The sequence below is a fragment of the Pleurodeles waltl genome, chromosome 1_2 (genome assembly GCF_031143425.1).
Source record: "Pleurodeles waltl isolate 20211129_DDA chromosome 1_2, aPleWal1.hap1.20221129, whole genome shotgun sequence".
Classification (NCBI taxonomy): Eukaryota; Metazoa; Chordata; class Amphibia; order Caudata; family Salamandridae; genus Pleurodeles; species Pleurodeles waltl.
The window spans coordinates 64,230,535-64,252,414 of NC_090437.1; the positions used below are offsets into that span (position 1 = coordinate 64,230,535).

Below are 21,880 nucleotides of genomic sequence, written 5' to 3' on the forward strand. Positions count from 1 at the left end.
TTCAAGAGTTTTGCTATATTAGGTTTTAGTGGGATCCCACGAGCAGGCATCTGTGCCCACGCTCAGTATGCACTTGAAATGAAAACCATCTCAGAGAAAATCATCTGCCAAAAATGTCCATCAGCACCTACATTCTATCCCTATTTGTAGATTACGGAATTCAGAGTATGTAAAAGTTATTTTAATGCGATTGTGCTGGAGTCTTTTTTTTTTTGCCTTAACAGCATATTGGGACCTTTACCACAGTCAGTTTCTCATTGATGGAATCATGATCACGTATCCGAAATTAGTCACTTAGCATTACTGGTTATCCCTTTTTCTTGGACCCGTGTGTGTCAATTTTTAAATGTGGAGGATTTTTTTGCGTATCTAAGAGCAGATTTGACATCAATGGTTCTCTCGTGGTCTGAGTTCCTCAATTCAGCATCTTCATTGACCACAGTATATGTGTCAGGTGAGTTGGTGAATTTCTTAAAGTGTAATTGAAACTTAAATAACCTTTGCTCCGCCCTGTGGTAGCTGAGTGCAGCACCGCCCAGGTGAAGCAGAAAAGAGAAATAAAAACAGATGCTCTTTATGGAAGTCCTGGATTGTGCTACACACTTTTCAAAGAAACAGGTGTTACCGCGCCTGGTCCTTAGCAAGTAAACTTATAAGGGGACGCATATAGGCCAATGAAACTTTTGGATCACATGGAGTATCCTAGCTATGTAGTAATCAATGAACATCAATTATCAGTGTAATTAATCAACAACCACTAAGAGAATCATTAAGCATGAGACAATATATCAACAATTCATGAATAACCACAGCTCAATTATACGTTTTATCAATTTTATTTCCCTACTAGTTACAATACTAAGTCATCAGGTTAGATTAAACTTTATTCAATCAACTCAGAATTAGTTAATTAATGACCACCAATAACATAATCTAATCAGAACTTGAGAAAACATATGCTCTAATGCTTCAGCATAAGCCAACAAAGATGAATATAACAGCATTAATAGCAGAGTTCAGCAATCAGTCCGCCAATCATTTGCCACTGTCCGAGTCACCCCAAAGGAAAAACCCTACCTAACCCAAATTAGCATTTAGCATGTGGGACTTCATGTGAAAAAAGTGTAGGAACACGAATTTGGAAAAGCATCTAAGAGAATAACTATTAAACAGTGCAGTAGTTGGTACCTAGAAAGAAAGGCACAAACGTTCATCAATCACTTTGTCGTAGCTGCCTATCCACGAAATGGTTCAGCAACTAAGTCAGTCTCCGTCTTCAGGTCATCAGTCGATCAGTAATGCTTCATGCTCTAAAGAGCATGAGCCCAATGACAGAATCTCGAATCGCGTCTTCTAGCATCAGTATTTCACCCCTTGCATCTCTCCTCGCATCTGAAGTTTTAGCCCCTTGTCATGAGTTTTTATTGGAATTTTTCAGTCCATCCCCCTAATTCCTAATTGGTCAGTCAATCGGCAGATGTGACTCTAACCTATAATATTAATTTTACCAATCTATGAGTTCTAATATTTCCCCATCCCCAATTGGTTGATTGGTCCGCTGTATGATGTCCTTATCATCCGGCTCATCAGGTATCGAAAATGTTGCATCTTCCTCTCCAGTCAGTGCTTCTGTTGTTCGTGTCCTGGGAAAGTACATCTCGTCTACTCTACACATAATTGTTTAAATTTTATTCCATCATCTCCTGTCCGTCGGTACATTGCAGAAAATTCTAGCTAAGCAAACTAACATCGGGTGGTTCAAGGTCAGTTTGGCATCTCAACTTCTCTCCAGCATGCTCTAATAATTCAGCTTCTGCATGAGGCCTGACAAAACTAGGCCACAACTTCGGCTAAGTTAATTCTACAATATAATGCAAAACATAGGTTATACATATTAATATGACATATTACTACATTATTATTATACATTTTTCATTATTTCACAAATTTTTAATCCTTTTAGTACAAGTTCATATAAGTGACTGACATATCCCATGGTCACATTTTCAAACGTGCACATACATTTTTCTCTACGATTAATTTCTCTATGAACTTTTATAAATCATAACATATAAGCATTTATTAATATTTCTAATTAGCATATCTGCTTCAACACAGGACATATCCTTGGTTCTGTGCCGGTGTTAAAAGGACGAATAGTCGTCCTTCACTCTTCTGTCCTTGCTTCAGTGCACCTCAGTGTAACAGTACTTCAGTACCGAAGATGACAACATATAGGGATGTGGGGAGTATGGTCAGCATTTCGACAAGTCTACAGCTACAGGGCGCAGGTGAGGCAGTAGATAACGGCATCAGTATAATAACAGACACTGCATAGTGCCTTCACTCAGCACTTCTCACTAGGCCAATTTCAGGAAGAATTCTGTACTCTGACAAGACTGGCAATCTCCTGTCTGCTGTGCATCAGCGCATTTTGAACTTTGATTAGTTTACATACATGAGTTCAATCACATGTATTTATGCATGTATCATAGTTTGTCACCTAAGTTTAGAATATTTAGATATCTATGTTTGTCACTATTTCATTTTGTAATTGGTGATTATCCTGGACTGAAAATGTGAACTGTACATCGAAAATCCTTTTAAATAAGAAAAGAAAATCATGGAACTGAAAGAAATACAGACAGGGAGGGCGAGAAACAGACACTGGTTCTCTGGCTAAAACAGGTCCGCTGTTTTTATCAACTTCAAAATATAATGGGAGCTAATTTACAGAAGTCTCATGGTAAAGATGATGAACAGATAAGAAGGTATAGTGCTTTGGTGCCCACTGTATCCTCTCTTTAATTAACCTTTGTTACATACCAGATTGTCTCTTGCCTTTGTTGGTGAGCAAAATCAGATAGGTCATTTACTGTTAAGGAGGAGACACTGCACTTGGTGAGTAGCATAAAGAGAAATTAAATATATCCTTGAGCCTTACCTTAGAAGTTGGGGTTAAACTGTGACCTGCGTATGCCAGAAATCTAAGACTCAGTTACAATTAAGTAAATTATTTATCTCCAGAGCAGCTATTGAAACAGACATATGCCAGGCCCGGCCTGCCTCCTCCCTTCCTCTCATCCCATTTCTCTTATGTTGTTTCACTGTGTTAATTGTGGAGGGCTGTGGAGGATAAACTCTCTTGGATTAAGCAGTACAATAATCTCTTGTATGGTTTACTGATGGGGGGCGTTGTGCTGAAAGTTTGTGTGCGATTGGCATGTGCAAACAAATGACCACAGAATTATGGTGGATTCAACCTGAGAAAACTAGCCCCAAAACAGAATACAGGTTTTTTTAAACAAGCAGTTTACACCTCCTGACATATGCCTCATGTTAACCAGACAGTATAGAGACAAAGGAACAAAACTTATAAATGTGTTCACAACCATCAAGCCTAGAGAAATGTGAACGTTGTGTAATGTTTTACAAGTGAATATTATGGGCAAATACATAGCTGTAACATAGTATAAATAGGAACAGTTTTAACCTATAAATTACTAATTTCAATTGTGCTTTTCTAGCAGGGAACCAGCCAGCTAGCCCAGAGGAGGAAAAGGAGAATGTCTTCCTGTGTCAAGCATTGCGGGCATTTTTCCCAAACTCCAAACGTCTTCACACATGTGCTCTCTCACTATTTGGAAGGCAGATTCCGCACCACTGCCACCGCACAGACCAAAACCACAATCTAGTGGACAAACTCACATTGATGTTGGAAGACAGCGACTATCCAGAAATTGATGTGCGACAGAGCAGCAAACGCAAGGTCAGTGCAATCCAGGAAGAGCGAAAAGCATTCAAGAAGTCAAGGCTTTGGCAGCTTCAGAGAAAGTCCAAGAGAAAAACTGACAAAGAGCAAATACTGGCATTAAGTGGACCAGAGACTGAAGAAGATCTTTCAGAACCACTTGCAGACAGTCAAGCATTTCCGCAATCGCCTACTTTCTAATGTAGTCTATCTCCTACATTCTTATATGATTCTATTTAAGGGCTAATTCATGAATTGAAATAAATAATACTATAACATGTCTTTTGAACATTCCAGCTGCAATTTGGGCTTTATCCACTATCATTGTGTTCTTGCAGAGGAATTGAGTGCTTGATATGTTTAGCAGGACACAAACCTCAGGCTCCAACTTCTTAATGACTCAGTAAAAACTGTGGGCCATATTTATACTTTTTGACGCACAACTGCGCCAATGCAGTTGTGCGTCAAAAATTTTAACGCCATTCCAAAGCGACATGCGGGTGCCATATTTATGGAATGACGTTAGCCGGTGGAGCTGACTGGTGTGCGTAAAAAAAAAATGACCCACACCAGGCAGCGCCGGCGTAAGGGAAAATGGAGCTTGGGCGTCAAAAAATGGGGCAAGTCGGTCTGAGGCAAAAAATCTGCCTCAACCCGATTTGCGCCATTTTTTTTTACTCCCACCCTCCATTGAAATGACTCCTGTCTTAGCACCGACAGGAGTCATGCCCCCTTGCCCAATGGCCATGCCCAGGGGACTTATGTCCCCTGGGCATGGTCATTGGGCATAGTGGCATGTAGGGGGGCACAAATCAGGCCCCCCTATGCCACAAAAAAAAACAATATATATACTTACCTGAACTTACCTTAAGTTCCCTGGGATGGGTCCCTCCATCCTTGGGCGTCCTCCTGGGGTGGGCAAGGGTGGCAGGGGGTGTCCCTGGGGGCATGGGAGGGCACCTCTGGGCTCCTTCCGAGCCCACAGGAAAAATGACGCAAACGCGGCTGGACGTTTTTTTTTTGACCCGCCCACTCCCGTGCGTCATTTTTGCACGGGAGTGTAAATACGGCGCACATGCCTCGGAGTCATTTTTTAGAAGGGAACGCCTACCTTGCATATCATTAACGCAAGGTAGGTGTCCACGCTAAAAAATGACGCAAACTCCAAGATCTTTGCCGCTAGACGGGTCTAACGCCAAAGTATAAATATGGAGTTCGCTTTGCGTCGGATTTGCGGCAAAAAAACCGACGCAATTCCGGCGCAAACAGAGTATAAATATGCCCCGTGTTTTGGTTAATTCGTATTGGTCCTATTGAAAGCAGCATGCCACTTCCTGTTGTGTAAGACACATGCAAAACAACAGAATACATGCAGGATATACTGGGTCACCTTCTCCCAAGAAGCCATTAATAATTTTGTTTCTTTACCAGGATTCGAAGAGAACCAGCAGGATGGAAACATTTCTTATTTTTGGCCCACTGTGTCTTATTCAAAGGTGATGTCATTAAAACAAACAAAAGAAAACCACAATGGCAGGTACTAACTGGCATTTTCTCTACTTAGGCCAAGGATTTCAAGGGGGCGGTAGAAGGTGTAGTACTTGCTACCCAGTAAATATTAACACCCAGGGGCATGCTAAATGTCTCAGGTTTCAAATTTTCCTACAAAGAAAATAAGGAATTACAGGTGAAATTGTTGTGTGCTCTACCGAATTATGCATGTATAAGAATGTATCACACATTTGTCCAGGTAAATTTGTTACACACAATTTGCTAGAGGAAAATTGCAGGAGATGTGGTAGTTACTGTATCACTTAGAATTCCAATGTCTGTGCACAGCTGGTAACCTACTGTCACCTCGTCATCATGGCCTTATCTTAGATCATCGAAGATGAAAACAAATACAATCAAGGTCCTGCAAACGTTTGTTGATTCACAGCTTTCAGAAGGCTGTGTTAATCTTTCTGTTACACCACTATCCTTTCTCCCTACTTCAGCAAGCAGCCAGGAGGAATTTAAAATGGATACAAACTAGAATTGTGGACAGTGTATATCCTCCTGTATGCCTTCCTAAAGCTTCCTTCTCTCCGTACTAGTACAACCTGCCTGCTTGTTGCTTTTGCTACAAGAGTTACAATGTTTTCATAGAGGAGATCGCTCAACTCAAAAAAACACGGTTACACAGCAGCTTTGTGGAAAGAAAACAAGCCTACCCCTTAGCTTTGTGCACAGTGAAAGCTTATTAACGGCATTTTGCCATTCTTTTGTCTATCTGTCCACAGGAGTTTAAGACGTACATTGGGCTAAACAAAGAGATCATATGTTTTTGCACAAAACGTTTATTCATAATTGTTGCTGTACACAGTGAGGCATTACATTAAAAGCATACTTTATTCAGGATTCTTGATGTCGCATATTTTTGGGTCATTGAGAAACGCTGGGTCTTTGTAGGTAACTGGCATAAATCCTGCAAGAAGAAGAAGATTTATATTAGTTTAATGAACCATTTGATAATGATTGCCCTGTTGCAGTAAACTCTTCATGATGTTGCTTACCCATTATGTGAGCTCTTTTAATGGCTTTTGAAATCTCCTTCTGTTTCTTTGCACATAAGCCTATAAGGTAAAAATAAGTATATATTAGGCCATCTAACAGTAAATATTTGTGTATTTACATTATTCATTGTATTTTGGATTATGGCTAACGTGTTTACTAAATGTCTGATGAAGTAAATCCACACGTAATGCACTCTCCAGCCATCTAATGTTGGATATGGAACATTACAGATTTTATTTTTTCTTTAGGAAGTTATTAATTTGTTTCAGGTGAGCGTCGAATGATTGGTGAACACCTTCCCTGAAACCCTTGATGCACAGCACATAAATCTACCACACAAACTTCAAGATTGTTACAAAAAAGTAATCTTCCCCCTATCTACTACATCCGATAATCCTCAACTGCAAGATTTTTATTTATTTTTTTTATTATACAAATGATGGCCTTTTTAGGGCATGGCATGGTTTTCGTCTGGCCTGAGAATATCTCACGGGCATGTAGCTTTACTCCTATGTTTATTTTCTGCTTCTAGAGGTGTGCTTGTGAGAGGCTCAGCGGAGGAAGCAGTTTACAGAGTGTCTGACTGGTGATCTTTCAGAGTCATGGAGTTTTAAGTTTTGCAAAGGAAAATAACAATTTGATGGATGGCATCAAGTAACCAAAACTACTGCCACTGTTCTGGATAGTCTTACACTCGTTCGTTTTCTGCAAGTTTAACAAAGCCAGGAAATAACGTTAAAGTTATTAATTAAAACTGGGTGGGCATAGTTTGGAGTGAAGTGGTGGGTTACCCCAGTGGTACAACCTCGCTAGTCTCTTTCTCTCACACATTCTCAACGTCACAGTGCCAAGGTTAGGAAGGCGAAGGAAGTGACCAGAAGTCTAAACCCACACAATTCCCGGAAGGAGTTGGGTTCCTGGTAAGGTCAATTGATAACGAGTAGACTGGGAAAGAGATCTCGTGTCACCAATGGGACCACGGTAAATACCAGCTTTCCTGCACTTTACAAACACTGTGAGATGGAGTCTTCTTGGTAAGCCAACTGCTGCCTCACTCCTTGCTAGTACTGGGCAGCCAAGTTCATTAGAGGAGCATGTCAGAAGACCAACCAAGAGAGTACAAAATGATTACCTTTGCAACATTTTATTGCTAAAACGTATTCTTATAAAAGTAAACACTGCAACACTCTGCAAGCTCTATTTGGGGAGAAGAATTAAAAAAATTACCTTTGGAAGGTAACGTTCATCTGTTAGCAGCTGGCAAACTAAGTTGGCAGTGGCCCGTCAACAGACAGATGTAAAATGTCTGTCACACTAGGGATTTTCAGCGATTGCTCCCACTTTGCCAAGTTGCCTCCTGCACCGACCAGAACCTTATGGTTTTCTATGTGCCCATCAAGGAGCTGAGATTTTATTTCCCTACAAACGTGTAGTACATCATAAATTACTGAGATCACAATGTGGACGTGTCTCAAAACATTCTTTTAGGATACCTTTACAACTATCACTACTCTTCTCAGTCACTCTTCATTCTTTCAGTTTCAAACTTGTTTGTTGCAGATTAACTGTACTTTGCCCAGTTTCACTTGTTTTATATCGCTATATACCTGTGTGGGGTCCAACTGAACTGTAAATTCAGCTTTCAAAAATATATTTGTGGTGCACTGTACCCAATAGTTGAGCTGGTTAGCGAGTAACAAACGGCATCGATCTGTGCAAACCTTATAAATAGTTGGAAATATTTCCAAAACGACTTTACAAGCATGCCACTCATTGACATGGTTTTGGGATGAAGAATATTGAGGGTGGCAGTTTGGTCAGTTTACAAGAGTTCCTTAGAGCAGAGGTCATTTATGTTACCGAGTTCAAAGAGATATTAATCTTGTTTTTTTGTTAAAACTATTTTTCCACTGTAACATAAAACAGGAGTACAAATAATAATGCTTGTAATACAGTATGAAAGGAGTGAAACTAATATGTTTTTAATACATATCTAGTACCTGGCATCAATCCCATACTAGGTAACATACCCACTCAGCACTTTCATCTTGTACATTAAACAAGAGCAGGAGGCAGCGAAACACAACTTACCAGAACGTGCATTCCAAGAAACTGCACAAATCTTTGCTCAATGTGTATCTTACCATACCACAAGCAACTTTTAATATGATGGAAAGTCCATGAAGCTAGTCAAGGCCAAGTGCTAATTTAATATGGCTAAAGCATTATGGATTCACTTCTTGTGTAGACTTGCTCATTTATTCCAATAGGAAAGAACGGCCTTACCCATTTTCTTGTTAGGGTGGTAGTGTTTGTTCTCCAACACGAAGAAGGAAAACTTTCAAGAAGTTTGTTGCAGTTCGCCGAAAAAATTACCGAATTTTAAGAACACCAGAGAAGAAGTACAGAGAAAGTCGAGAAGCGGAATTCCCTCGAGGGTACCAAGGTACCAATCCATCCCTGAGACACCTGGGATTGTCAAGCAATGAGGAAAATGTTGCCGAAGGTGCAAAGGGAAACACATCGGACGCCGACTTCAGAATTGTCAACCCCCATGCAAGCAAGAACAAGCAGAAGGTAAGAGACACTGAAACAAAGTATCTGTGCCACAAAAATCTGACTCTAAACAGTCAAAGGGAGCCTTTGCATCAAAACACTCGCCGACTGAAAGCAGGCTCTGAGGGAGAGAAGACCCATGGATCCCTCGAAAGGGACACTGCTGGAGGAAAAACTCCTAAAAAAAACCCAGTCTTTGAAGGACGGTCGAGGGAAAAATGCTTCAACTGCAAAAAAGGGGAGGGCTCGGGTGGAGGAACACAGAAGCTCGTTGACCAACACGTTGTCAAAGGATTCGTTGACATTGAAGAGAAAAACCCTATTAAGTGTCAATGCTGAAGACAAATCAGTAGAAACTGAAAGAAAAAGGAGATGCCTTGAGGCTGAAGTGGCTGCCTTACTCCAGAATCATAAGGACTTTAACTAATCCTTAAAGGCTTTTCAAAATCCAGCTCAAGACCTCAGCGCTGAATCATCAAGGAGAAAAAACTTCAAAAAGCTCTAGGTCCCTTTGACCCCTCAAGATGAAAAGGAGGAACCCTTCTACAAGGAAGAAGATGGACAAGTGGAGACTTTGCATCGAGGATCAGCAGAGTCGGAGTATTCTGAGTGCCACCGGCAAAACCTACAAACAGACCCCCCAGAAGATGCTATCACCACCTATCCATCAAGGGAGTCACCTCCCCATGACTTTGGAATCTATAACCAGGTAATCAAGAAGGCTGCCGTAAATATGGGGACCAACTAGAGGAGGAAAAACCCCAATCCTGTTTCTTCTTAAAGACACTAATACCATCACAAGCCAGGAACAAATTCCTGCCAATGCTTCCTTGTCTACTAGATCAGGGTACAGAAACATTCAAAGAGCCCGCCTCTTGTACAGCTGTGACTCCAAGGGTGGAGAAAAAATATAAGTTCTCAACCAAGGACCCAGCTTACATCAAGTGTTCAGTGCCGGCGGATTCCATCATTACTGCAACAGCACATAAAACAGCCAACATCCCTTCAACATCAGGGTCGCCTCCAGATAAGGAGAGTAAAAGGATGAACCTCATGGGAAAAAGCCACACTAAAGATGCTCACACTGAAGAACGCAGATTGAGAGGAATACAAGCACTCATTATCCAAGAAACATACTTACAAATTCACAAGGACAGAGTAGTCATGAGGACAGATCCACAGTTCCTACCCAAGATAATGTCACAGTTCAACATAAATCAAACTATACAAATACCAAGTTTCTTCCAAGTTCCAACGAATCAAGCAGAGAGCTGGACAAAAGCGAATGATAATATACTACATTAGAAAGCCAAATCAGCTAGTTGTGTCTTTAACAGACAATAACATAGGGAAGGCTGTGACAAAAGGGTATTTTGCCTAATGGATCGCACAAACCATTCAACTAGGCCACACAGGTGTGAGGGGGGTGAAACTAAATTCAACCCCAAACGCTCACTCAACAAGGAAAAAATTAGCAACTATTGCCTTTCTAGCAAACACACCGTTACAAGATATATGTATGGCAGCAACATGGTCTTCTTTGCACACGTTCATGAAATACTACTGTATCGACATTCACATGACCAAAGAAGCCCAGGTAGAACAAAAAGTGCTAAAACATCTGTTTAAAATTTTTAATCCATCTTCAACTCAACCACTGCAAGAATAACAAACCGCTACAAAATTGATGACAGCATGTGAATCCAGAAAAGATTCACACAACAAAACAAATAGTTTATTACCTGTAGGTGTAGTTTTTTTCGAGTGTGATGAATGTTCTGGATTCAGAAGTGTCTCGCCAACCTTGACCAAGAAAATGGAGAAAGCAGGTGAATCCAGAAAATTCTTCAAGCTGCAAAACTACACCTACAAGTAAGGAATTATTATTTTTTGATGATCAACAGAAAGAGAAATAAAGAAAAGACCTGCAAGGTTAATTCGCTATGAGATATGTTGAACGTTTTCAGGTTTGAGCTTTCCACAATCTATAATTCAATATGACTTTATATAAAATATAAGTGTAAGGAGATGCCTCCTTGGCATGGTTACCCCCTGACTTTTTGCCTTTGCTGATGCTATGTTTTGAATTGAAAGTGTGCGGAGGCCTGCTAACCAGGCCCCAACACCAGTGTTCTTTCCCTAACCTGTACTTTTGTATCCACAATTGGCACACCCTGGCACCCAGGTAAGTCCCTTGTAACTGGTACCTCTGGTACCAAGGGCCCTGATGCCAGGGAAGGTCTCTAAGGGCTGCAGCATGTCTTATGCCACCCTGGAGACCCCTCACTCAGCACAGACACACTGCTTGCCAGCTTGTGTGTGCTGGTGAGAACAAAACGAGTAAGTCGACATGGCACTCCCCTCAGGGAGCCATGCCAGCCTCTCACTGCCTATGCAAGTATAGATAAGTCACCCCTCTAGCAGGCCTTACAGCCCTAAGGCAGGGTGCACTATACCATAGGTGAGGGCACAGTGCATGAACACTGTGCCCCTACAGTGTCTAAGCAAAACCTTAGACATTGTAAGTGCAGGGTAGCCATAAGAGTATATGGTCTGGGAGTTTGTCAAACGAACTCCACAGCACCATAATGGCTACACTGAAAACTGGGAAGTTTGGTATCAAACTTCTCAGCACAATAAATGCACACTGATGCCAGTGTACATTTTATTGTGAAACACACCCCAGAGGGCACCTTAGAGGTGCCCCCTGAAACCTTAACCGACTATCTGTGTAGGCTGACTGGTTCCAGCAGCCTGCCACAACCGAGACATGTTGCTGGCCCCATGGGGAGAGTGCCTTTGTCACACTGAGACCAGTAACAAAGCCTGCACTGGGTGGAGATGCTAACACCTCCCCCAGCCAGGAGCTGTAACACCTGGCGGTGAGCCTCAAAGGCTCACCCCCTTTGTTCCAGCACCACAGGGCACTCCAGCTAGTGGAGTTGCCCGCCCCCTCCGGCCACGGCCCCACTTTTGGCGGCAAGGCCGGAGGAAATAATGAGAATAACAAGGAGGAGTCACTGGCCAGTCAGGACAGCCCCTAAGGTGTCCTGAGCTGAAGTGACTCTAACTTTTAGAAATCCTCCATCTTGCAGATGGAGGATTCCCCCAATAGGGATAGGATTGTGACCCCCTCCCCTTGGGAGGAGGCACAAAGAGGGTGTACCCACCCTCAGGGCTAGTAGCCATTGGCTACTAACCCCCCAGACCTAAACATGCCCTTAAATTTAGTATTTAAGGGCTTCCCTGAACCTAAGAATTGAGATTCCTGCAACTACAAGAAGAAGAGGACTGCTGAGCTGAAAGACCCCTGCAGAAGAAGAAAAGAAGACACCAACTGCTTTGGCCCCAGTCCTACCGGCCTGTCTCCTGCCTTCTAAGGAAACCTGCTCCAGCGACGCTTTCCCAAGGACCAGTGACCTCTGAATCCTCAGAGGACTGCCCTGCTTCAAGAAAGACAAGAAACTCCAGATGACAGCGGCCCTGCTCCAAAAAGACTGCAACTTTGTTACAGAGGAGCAGATTTAAAGACCCCTGCAAATCCCTGCAAGAAGCGTGAGACTTGCAACAATGCACCCGGCGACCCCGACTCGACTGGTGGAGAACCAACACCTCAGGGAGGACCCTCCGGCGACTCAGAGACCGTGAGTAACCAAAGTTGTCCCCACAGCGACGCCTGAAGAGGGAATCCCGAGGCTCCGCCTGACCGCGACTGCCTGACTCTAAAATCCCGACGGCTGGAAAAGACCCTGCACCCGCAGCCCCCAGCACCTGAAGGAACGGAACTCCAGTGCAGGAGTGACCCCCAGGAGGCCCTCTCCCTTGCCCAGGTGGTGGCTACCCCGAGGAGCCCCCCCCCTTGCCTGCCTGCACCGCTGAAGAGACCCCTTGGTCTCCCATTGACTCCCATTGGAAACCAGACGCGAGTTTACACACTGCACCCGGCCACCCCCGCGCTGCTGAGGGTGTACTTTTTGTGTGGACTTGTGTCCCCCCCGGTGCCCAACAAAACCCCCCTGGTCTGCCCTCCGAAGACGCGGGTACTTACCTTCTGGCAGACTGGAACCGGGGCACCCCCCTCTCTCCATTGAAGCCTATGTGTTTTGGGCACCTCTTTGACCTCTGCACCTGACCGGCCCTGAGCTGCTGGTGTGGTAACTTTGGGGTTGCTCTGAACCCCCAACGGTGGGCTACCTTGGACCCAAAACTGAGACCTGTAGGTGATTTACTTACCTGCTAAAACTAACATTACTTTACCTCCCCCAGGAACTGTGAAATTTGCACTGTGTCCACTTTTAAAACAGCTATTTGCGTTTTATGTGAAAAGTATATATGCTACTGTAATTATTCAAAGCTCCTAAAGTACTTACCTGCAATACCTTTCAAATGAGATATTACATGTAGAATTTGAACCTGTGGTTCTTAAAATAAACTAAGAAAATATATTTTTCTATAACAAGACCTATTGGCTGGATTTGTCTCGGAGTGTGTGTTCCTCATTTATTGCCTGTGTGTATGTACAACAAATGCTTAACACTACTCCTCTGATAAGCCTACTGCTTGACCACACTACCACAAAATAGAGCATTAGTATTATTTCTTTTTGCCACTATATTACCTCTAAGGGGAACCCTTGGACTCTGTGCATGCTATTCCTTACTTTGAAATAGCACATACAGAGCCAACTTCCTACAATAAGTTTATAGTTCTTATTTTTTGCTTGATGTTTTTTCATTACTGTCAAAGTTCTCAAATGTTGGATTTGTGTTGATACAAGGGTGTAGTGTTTGTCTGGTGTTGTTCTGGATTATGGACCTTTGGGGCATGGTCAGACTTGGGAGTAAAGTAGGATGTTGATTGTGGCTTGGTTGTTAACATTTGAGAAAAGTTCACTGCATTTACTGAAGGTTGTAATACTTTTATGACATCTTAACTGAGCTTTCTATAACAAGCTTTTTGGTACTGAATACATCTTCTGTGAATTGAATCCCATGTTTAGTTGGGGCAAAAGTCTTGGCTTTAACAATAAAAAACCCAGCTTGTGACACAGACACATGCATGAGCCCACATCTTTCCAGCTAGAAAGCTGGAAATGAAGACCTGATATGCTATCAAGAGTTAAGTAAAATATAAAATGTGAGGACATCTCACCACCACAGACATCAAAAGAAAGCATTTGAGAACTGTACAAGCCTAGGTTTCCCAAGGACACAGAGCAGGTGAGAGTTCACAGGAAAGCAGAACACAAAATCAGCAAGTTTAGGTAAACAGGAACACATGACTAACAAAACCTTGAAGAATTTACGGTCACAGCACACAAGCATGTACCCCTACTCCCACTGTTAGCAGAGATGGTGTTTGGAAAATATTTGGTCAAAAGCAGTTTTAGTCTGCAGTGTAGGAAGTCAGTTACGAAATCCTGAAAACAGAGCACTCACAAGCACGGTTAGTTTGAAAGTTCTATCATGTGAGACAAGGGGAACCGAGAGAAGGACACGAGTTCAAGAATGCAGGTGGAAATATATTAAAAACTTGTCTTATTCTGTCTTGTTTATTTCTTTTTTAAAGTAACATGCATTAAGTCATTTTAATTTTTGAGTATAAAAAGGAGCTGCTGCAAGCAGTACTTTAAGATTAGTTTCAGTTCTGCAGGGCGGACAGACATCCTGGCTGTTAATGATAAAACCTATATTGTATTGCCAACAGAACTGTGTCTGTTTGTTATCAGTCAACACAAGGGGAAGCTAATGGTGTACATTTGGGAAGCACCCTGCAAAACAAGGTAAAAACAGATGGTTTGGTCACTGATCATACATTCCAGGTTTCCCACGAGTAGTTTGTGTAAATAAAGGAGGGAAGAAGGGTATTCTGGGATAAATATAGTTGTACTTAAGGGGCGTGCCTATGCCGGTGACCAAGATGGCTGCAAAGCATTAGAGCTTTTGATGGATCGGAACCCACAACGAGCGGAGGCCCCCCGTGACCTGAGCCATAAAATGGCACTTCACTGATGCACTTGACTGGCGAGGTGGGGGTAAGCTCGAAGTGCTCCTGGAGGCGGATGCGGCCCGGGCGTGGAGATAGCTGCACCGACAGGCTGGGTGCAGATGAACATCTGAGCCGAGGCGTGGAACCTGCACATCCTGCCAAGTATAGACAAAGGACAAGAGAATGTGTACCTACTAATGCACACAACTTCTTCATGATTCTTCAGCTGTGCTGACGCCACGTACTAAGAGTGTTTGGTGGTGCATTTCTCCTACATCAGATGCTGTTCTCGGGAGGGGGAGAATAATCTCTGCTTAATCACCAGCACACAACTACACAGTGCGAGGTTGAACAGAAGGCTATGACCTAATCTTTGGTAGCCTGGAATCGATTAACTACAACGCTGCAACACCCCGTAAGACAAGACATAACAGTCCCATGACTTACAGTTGATAGTCACTAAACACACCCCTAAGGCACACACGGGGGCATGCACTGATAGCTAGACTTCCAAGCTTGAGCAGATTGAACGATCCATATACTCCCCTATAGATCACTGCCTAAAAGACAATGGCAAAAGGAGACCCTAAATAGCACTGCAACAAGAGGCACCCCACAATCTCAGAGTAAGGGGCCAGACATGACTGTCAATGCCACTGTGATAATGATGGAGCTCCGTGTGGGCCTTAAGGCGTTTTACATCCGGTTTGACCATAGCGGGCTGCCTTGACCGAATGGGCGAACTTCTCAACCGACAGGACACGTGATAGAGCATGCGGAGGATCGGATAGCCAAGGCAGAGGACAATGCCGCCAACGCTACTAGAAGACTGGAGGTGCTGGCGTCCTGCTTGCACACAGTTACAATCTAAAACAAAGATCTTGAGGCAAGAAGCGGATGTATTAACATACGCATCATAAGGGTGGCAGAAACCACAAATTCAGGCCGTATGGACATGTTTGTCGAGCGCTTGCTCACTGAACTGTTCAAATGCTCCAGCTTCACTTCTACATTTGTGGTGGAACAAGCCCACAGATCGCTCATGGTGCCCCACCGCACCCAATTATTGCCCGCCTTCTTAACTTCAGGGGTTGCAACACGATATTAAGCATGGCTCGAGAGCCGGCCCCCCTCCAGCATCAGGGCGCCACAATCTCTATCCACCCCGACTACACTGTGGCGGTACAGGATGCCAGATGGAAATTTCAGGAAGTTAAAGTCGTCCTTCGGAAACATGGCATTTGTTATGACATGCTGTACTGAGCCCGGCTTCGTGTTGATCTCCCGGAGAGGAAGATGCATATTTCTGACAAACCTGCAGATGTGCTACACTGCTGCAGAAAGCTCTTGAGGGTGTCACCACGCCAGAGACACCAGTAGTCGATGTCCTCCCCATTGCATCCCCACAACGCTACCAGCCAGGAAAGTTTTGCATCAAACTGAGCATGGGCGAGACCAATGGAACTGGTGATATTTGCACCCTCTCATGTTGCCGGGAGATGGCCCCAAACTTATTGACAACACCTCAGGGCCGCCTGCCTCCGGGCGCCCGCCTTGCCACTTTGAAAAGGCGGAACTAAATCAGGGCTCCTCAAAAAACTTACGTCACTTCTACAAGTATCTGAGCCATGGGGTCCATCCATGACAGCCTGGTCACCCCTCCTTGGTTGACACCACGTTATTTGATTTCTTGGGATTGTTTTGGTTACTTAAGTTTTGGGTATTACCTGGCATGTTCACAGCAGGAATGGGAGGGGGGTATGGGACTGCTTATACACATTCTGTTTCTGCATTTTCTGTTTGCTATTATATTGTTAATCATTACGTAGACACCCGACCGCCATACACCTCCCTTACCCGACTAGACGACTGACACACAGACGGCGTTTAGGCCGATACTCAATATAATGCTTTTGTCATGGAACATTAGGGGACTCAAAACCCCCGTAAAGGGACACAGGTTTTGCAGTACGTGAATAGACAGCATGCAGATTGTCTTCTTACAAGAGACTCATCTGCCATTTATCAGTACCTGCTCATTTGCCATACAATGGGGCCCACACCAATACTATTTAAATTACAGCCCCTATTCTCCAGAGGTCTGCATCCTGATCCATAAATATCTGCCATGTTACTGCCAACATACTATCTTGGACGAAGACGGTAGGTTCCTCTAGGTGAGGGGTATCCTGGCAGGCCGTGATTATTAAATGTTTATGCCCCAAACATCAAATCTCCAGAATTCTTTTGTAGACTACAATCCCATTTATACAGCGAGCCGGATGAACACTTGATAATAGGTGGTGGCTTTAATCTACTACAAGATGTTCAGCTCGATATTTTCTCACCCTTCCACCAAACCGCAGTCGCTGCATGTCCTCCAGGATATATACATAACTCACTCACTATGTGACTCCTGACAGCGGTCTACCGGCAGCACGTTGCCCTATACTTTCTATTCTGCTCCACAAAATAATGGGCATGGATCATTTGTTGGCCCCTCTTACCTATGGTGCTTTTCTGGCAGGACAGCACAGTCCATCTGCTGAGTACACTGTGACCACTCTCCTGCTTGCCTTGAAGAACATATCCCCTACCTGGATTATACGGAGCGGCCATGGTGCTTCCCAGCGTTGGCCATACACGATGACACATTTAGCGCTGAGCTCCGCTCAGCTATTACAAAATACTTTGACACCAACATATCCACAGCGTCATCTACGACGGTGCTTTGGGAGGCCTTTGAGGCCAACATATGGGGCATCATCATATCCAAGCAGTCTGGTGTTTTGTATCCCATCTGCAGGGACATAGCCTGGGTAGAGGTGGCATTAACCAAACTGGACAGCGACAGTGCCGCATGCACTCCTAGGGCACTACTGCAGACTAGATTTCATGGATGAATTTTGTGAGCTGGCGGAATGTGGAACCAAATTCATGGGCAAATATGCCAAAGCCTGCTGCTACGTAGAAGGCGAGAGGCCAGGCCGCACCCCCGGTCAACCTCCTACAGCCCAGAAGTGACGCGATCTGATAGCACTATGTCCTCGACTACCTCAGACGTCCAGGCACAATCCCTTGACTATTACAAACAGCTATATACCACCCGGGTCGCAGGCGACTCTTCCTAGCTATTACAATATCTGGAAGAAGTGGCTATGGTGTGGCTAAGTTCCGCACAAAAGTACCTTAGCAAGCTCCTTACTGAAGAGGAGATCTGACTTGCCATTGATGCGATCAACGGATCTAAAGACCCTGCTCAGATGACTTCACAGGCATTTTTTTGTTTTTTTACAAGACTTATAAAAGTCTCTTTACTCCTCATTTGCTCAACATGTATCAGGAAGCACTGGATCTTGGGGTACTCCCCACACTCAGGGAAGCAGTGATTACCCTTTTATTGAAACCTGGCAAAGAACACACTTGGTATGGATCATACAGACCCCTGTCATTATTAAACATTGATGATAAAATCTTAGCAAAACTAGTGGCCAGACGATTGTCTTTTGTTGTTGGACCAGATCATTATACCGACCCATTTGGGATTCATGTCCCACAGATCCACATCCATCAACCTTCGTACTGTATTCACAACACCTCAGAGAGTATCCCCCAAGGTCCCTGCAGTCGTAGCACTACTGGATGCAGAGAAAGCATTTAATTCCTTGGAATGGCGTTTCTGGAAGCTACTCTTCACAGATTTGGGGTGCAGCGCGGTTTTACTCTAATCATGTTGCTACATTCCAACCCAATTGCGAGCCTTCATATCAATGGTACACTCACACCGCCTTTTCATATCCCTAGAGGTCAGAGACAGGGAGTTCCCATTCAACTGGTGTGATGATCAGGTTCAATATATGGGCATCCCCAAACACAGAGATTGGGAACAAATAACCTGTCTTAATTACGGTCCCACAATGGACAAACTGAAATCACAAACTGAACAATGGATTTGCTTCCCACTATCCATTACTGGTAGCAATGCCATGATAAAAATGAAGATACTTCCATGATTTTTTTAATCTATTCATCAACATCCCAAATCCCCTTATTAATTCATTCTTCGCTACTCTCCAAAGCTCCTTGACAAGACTGATATGGGCCAGGAGATGCCCCCGCATTCGCTGGGAGATACTGACCCTCCCATATGAGCAGGGGGGTTTGGGGTTCCCCACTTTCAACTTATCTAATTACACATTGCCATTACACATATTTTTGGTATCATCCGGATGCCCGCCTGCCATACCTCATTCCAGAGAGGGACCTGGTGTTCCCCACCTGCCTGTCAACTCTGCTTCCGTCCGGCGTTCTGCTAGACACTACCAACATACAACCCCTGGCCACAACCTACTGGGCATGGCGGCGACTACTCACTGGCCCTTCCTCTGAAAGACAACCCATGGCTCCCACTTACGCAAGAAAAACTGGTATGGAATGTTGCCACACCCCTAGGTTGCTTCACAGTAATGGCTCTGTTACTAGCTAAGCATGAAATAGCCATGCACTGGGGCTCTAAAACCTTTCCTACAACAAACACATGGCTTAATAGTCTTATATATTGTGATACCACTAGCAAGATATATGCCTCTTTACAGCCACCCAGTTCTCGTCCGAAAGACATATGGCAGTCACTGTGTGCTTACCTGCTGACTCTGGAAAACACAAGTCCAGCGAGCCCTCAAGACCACAGTGGCCACACAGGTCATACTCAGCCATACCCTGCAGAGATGTCCTGTCGCATTCCCCCTTCGTGAGGTTGCAGAAGGGGACATGTTAATAACTTATACCTCCTGCCGACCAGACTGGTTTTCATCCTTCCAATGTTGGTTTTAACTGTATTCAAATTTCTGTATCAATGTACTAGAATCATCAAAGTATCTGTCCTGTACTGGGCATATTGTTGTTACAATGCAGGGCATGATTGCTTAAGGTTGAAAAATTCAATAAAATAGTTTTAGAAAGAAAAGAAAGTGTCATTGTACTTTGTTGGTACCACTAGAACACCCACTGAAAGCAACCAACCTGGACATAATCTTGTGGAATCAGTAGATACTGCTATTGAAATGTCTACAGCTTTGATGGCACTGACCATGAGTTTATAAAGACTTGCAGACTGTCCAAAGCAAAAAATGGCTGTGCCCAGGCGTCTAATATACTCTTCCAAACTACCAGAAAACACTGACACTTACTACATAAAGAAAAAGCATACAAAGTAACCTAGGATGTTAATGAGTGGCATATATTTCTTGAAAAGTATGCAGTTCACATACAGTAAAGCAGGGTCCACTCCAAATCAATGAGGACAACAGGAGTAGAGGATTGAAAAAACCTCCTTTAGTGGGCAAATACACCAGACTTCTAAAACAGTTGTCTTTTAAGGGAAGGTAGGTGTACCTTGTATGAGTCCTATGGAGACCATGCACATCTATAAATGACATTACTGAAATTGCTTTAGTATTTTATGTGAAATCTATAAAACAGGGTGGCATTATGGATGTATGGTGGGCCTTTATGTCACTTAGCACATAGGAGCTTATATGTTTAGTTTGCCTATATGATCCACACTATAAAACATAATTGTTTCTAGGCACAGAGGCATAAAGTTGTCATGCATTGCAAGTGTTACAATGGAAGATTTTTGACTTTATACGGTTAGTGGGGGGAAAAGATGGGGTCTGAGTGTACTGGACTATAACAAGTTAACAAGGGTCACAGTTCAGGTAAATATTTACAAAGGGTGCATAGTGATAAAAAACGAAAAGTGCAGGTGGTGACTTGCCTGGTACAAACTCTGGGTCCAGTAGACAATAGCCAGGACCAATATAACACATACAGAAAAGGCATAATTGGGGGCCTGGCCAACATGGCGACCGCGTCATTAAAGAGCTCCACGCTGGGCCCAGCAGATATCCTGTTACAAGACTGGCGTCAGGTCCCATAACTGCACCACGAAGAGCCGCTACATTTGCAGAAACTCCGACAGCGCTCGGAGAGCCTCCACAGAGCCCGCAATAGTGAAATGGGGCTCGCTGAATCAGAGCGGCCCGTCAGTGCTACGAGGATTGGAGGAGTCCGCGGGTGACAAGAAAGGGGCGCCATCGGCTCCAAAAGGAAGGCCCAGCCCGCTGTGAAAGTCAGCAGGCCCCCTAAGTCAGTCCAGGTGAGTAGCTGGGCTGTACAGCGAGGCGCGGTGCAGCGGACCCAACTACTTGAGCTGGAACACTGGAGGTGCTGCAGGCGGCATGAGCAGAGGAGCATGCACGGTGTCCCCCCTGGGAAGGTTAGTGCATGCCCGTTGGCACCCCCTTTGAAAAATGCAGCTCCAGAACGCGATGCACTGTATACCGCTTTTGGCAGCGGTAGCTCATAGCTCCCACGCACACAACGCGTGACCTGCGAGATGACTGGGGGCCCCTGTTTAGGAATGTGATGCCAGATTCCAAGAAACGCTGGAGCGAACATGAGGGCATTGAAACTGCCAGGTAAACAGAGCATGGCGGAGGGATTTTTCATAGTGCTCTACTAGTGCCCATGAGAGAATTGGCAGACTCACTCAGAGATTTCCTAGAAGGACTGGAACACTGTAGTAACTCAGATAACACGAGGGACAGGTGCACTTGAACATTTGAAGACATTTGTTTGCTACCCTGCATAATAAACTGGTCCTGATGCACTGTATGATGCATCCACGTGGACTCACGTAAGAACCAAGAGGGCTCCCTTCAATAATTTTGGGGAGTTGTAGGGCAGAGCTACTCCTTCAACATACCTGCGGCTATGGGGTAAGCCACTTTACAAACTAACCAGTGGAGAAGGCATATTGACGATTGCCCATTGTAGGAAAGTAGCCTCTTTCTAGCATGGCTACCCCCACTTTTGGCCTGTTTGTGAGTGTGTCAGTATGTTTTTCCTGTCTCACTGGGACCCTGCTGGTCAGGACCCCAGTGCTCATAGTTTGGGGCCTTATGTGTATGCCTGTGTAGTGCCTAACTGTGTCACTGAGGCTCTGCTAATCAGAACCTCAGTGCT

The 21,880-nt window shown here is 44.1% G+C and overlaps 2 protein-coding genes across 3 annotated transcripts in view; one reads left to right on the forward strand and one right to left on the reverse strand.

Annotated features, from left to right (window-relative positions):
• ABRAXAS1 (abraxas 1, BRCA1 A complex subunit) overlaps positions 1–4,029 on the forward strand; it is a 122,464-nt gene extending 118,435 nt beyond the window's left edge. The window contains exon 9 of one of the 2 annotated variants that reach the window (XM_069236349.1): positions 3,528–4,029. In XM_069236349.1, coding sequence (XP_069092450.1) covers positions 3,528–3,952 — 425 coding nt within the window. In that variant the 3' untranslated portion in view covers positions 3,953–4,029. The remainder of the gene's footprint in view (positions 1–3,527) is intronic. The other variant, XM_069236356.1, reaches the window with a different exon arrangement.
• A 2,043-nt stretch (positions 4,030–6,072) lies between these two features.
• MRPS18C (mitochondrial ribosomal protein S18C) overlaps positions 6,073–21,880 on the reverse strand; it is an 84,376-nt gene continuing 68,568 nt past the window's right edge. The window contains exons 5-6 of the mRNA XM_069236369.1: positions 6,307–6,366; positions 6,073–6,218 (exon numbers count right to left, since the gene is read on the reverse strand). Of these exons, the coding sequence (XP_069092470.1) occupies positions 6,142–6,218; positions 6,307–6,366 (137 nt within the window). The 3' untranslated portion in view covers positions 6,073–6,141. The remainder of the gene's footprint in view (positions 6,219–6,306; positions 6,367–21,880) is intronic.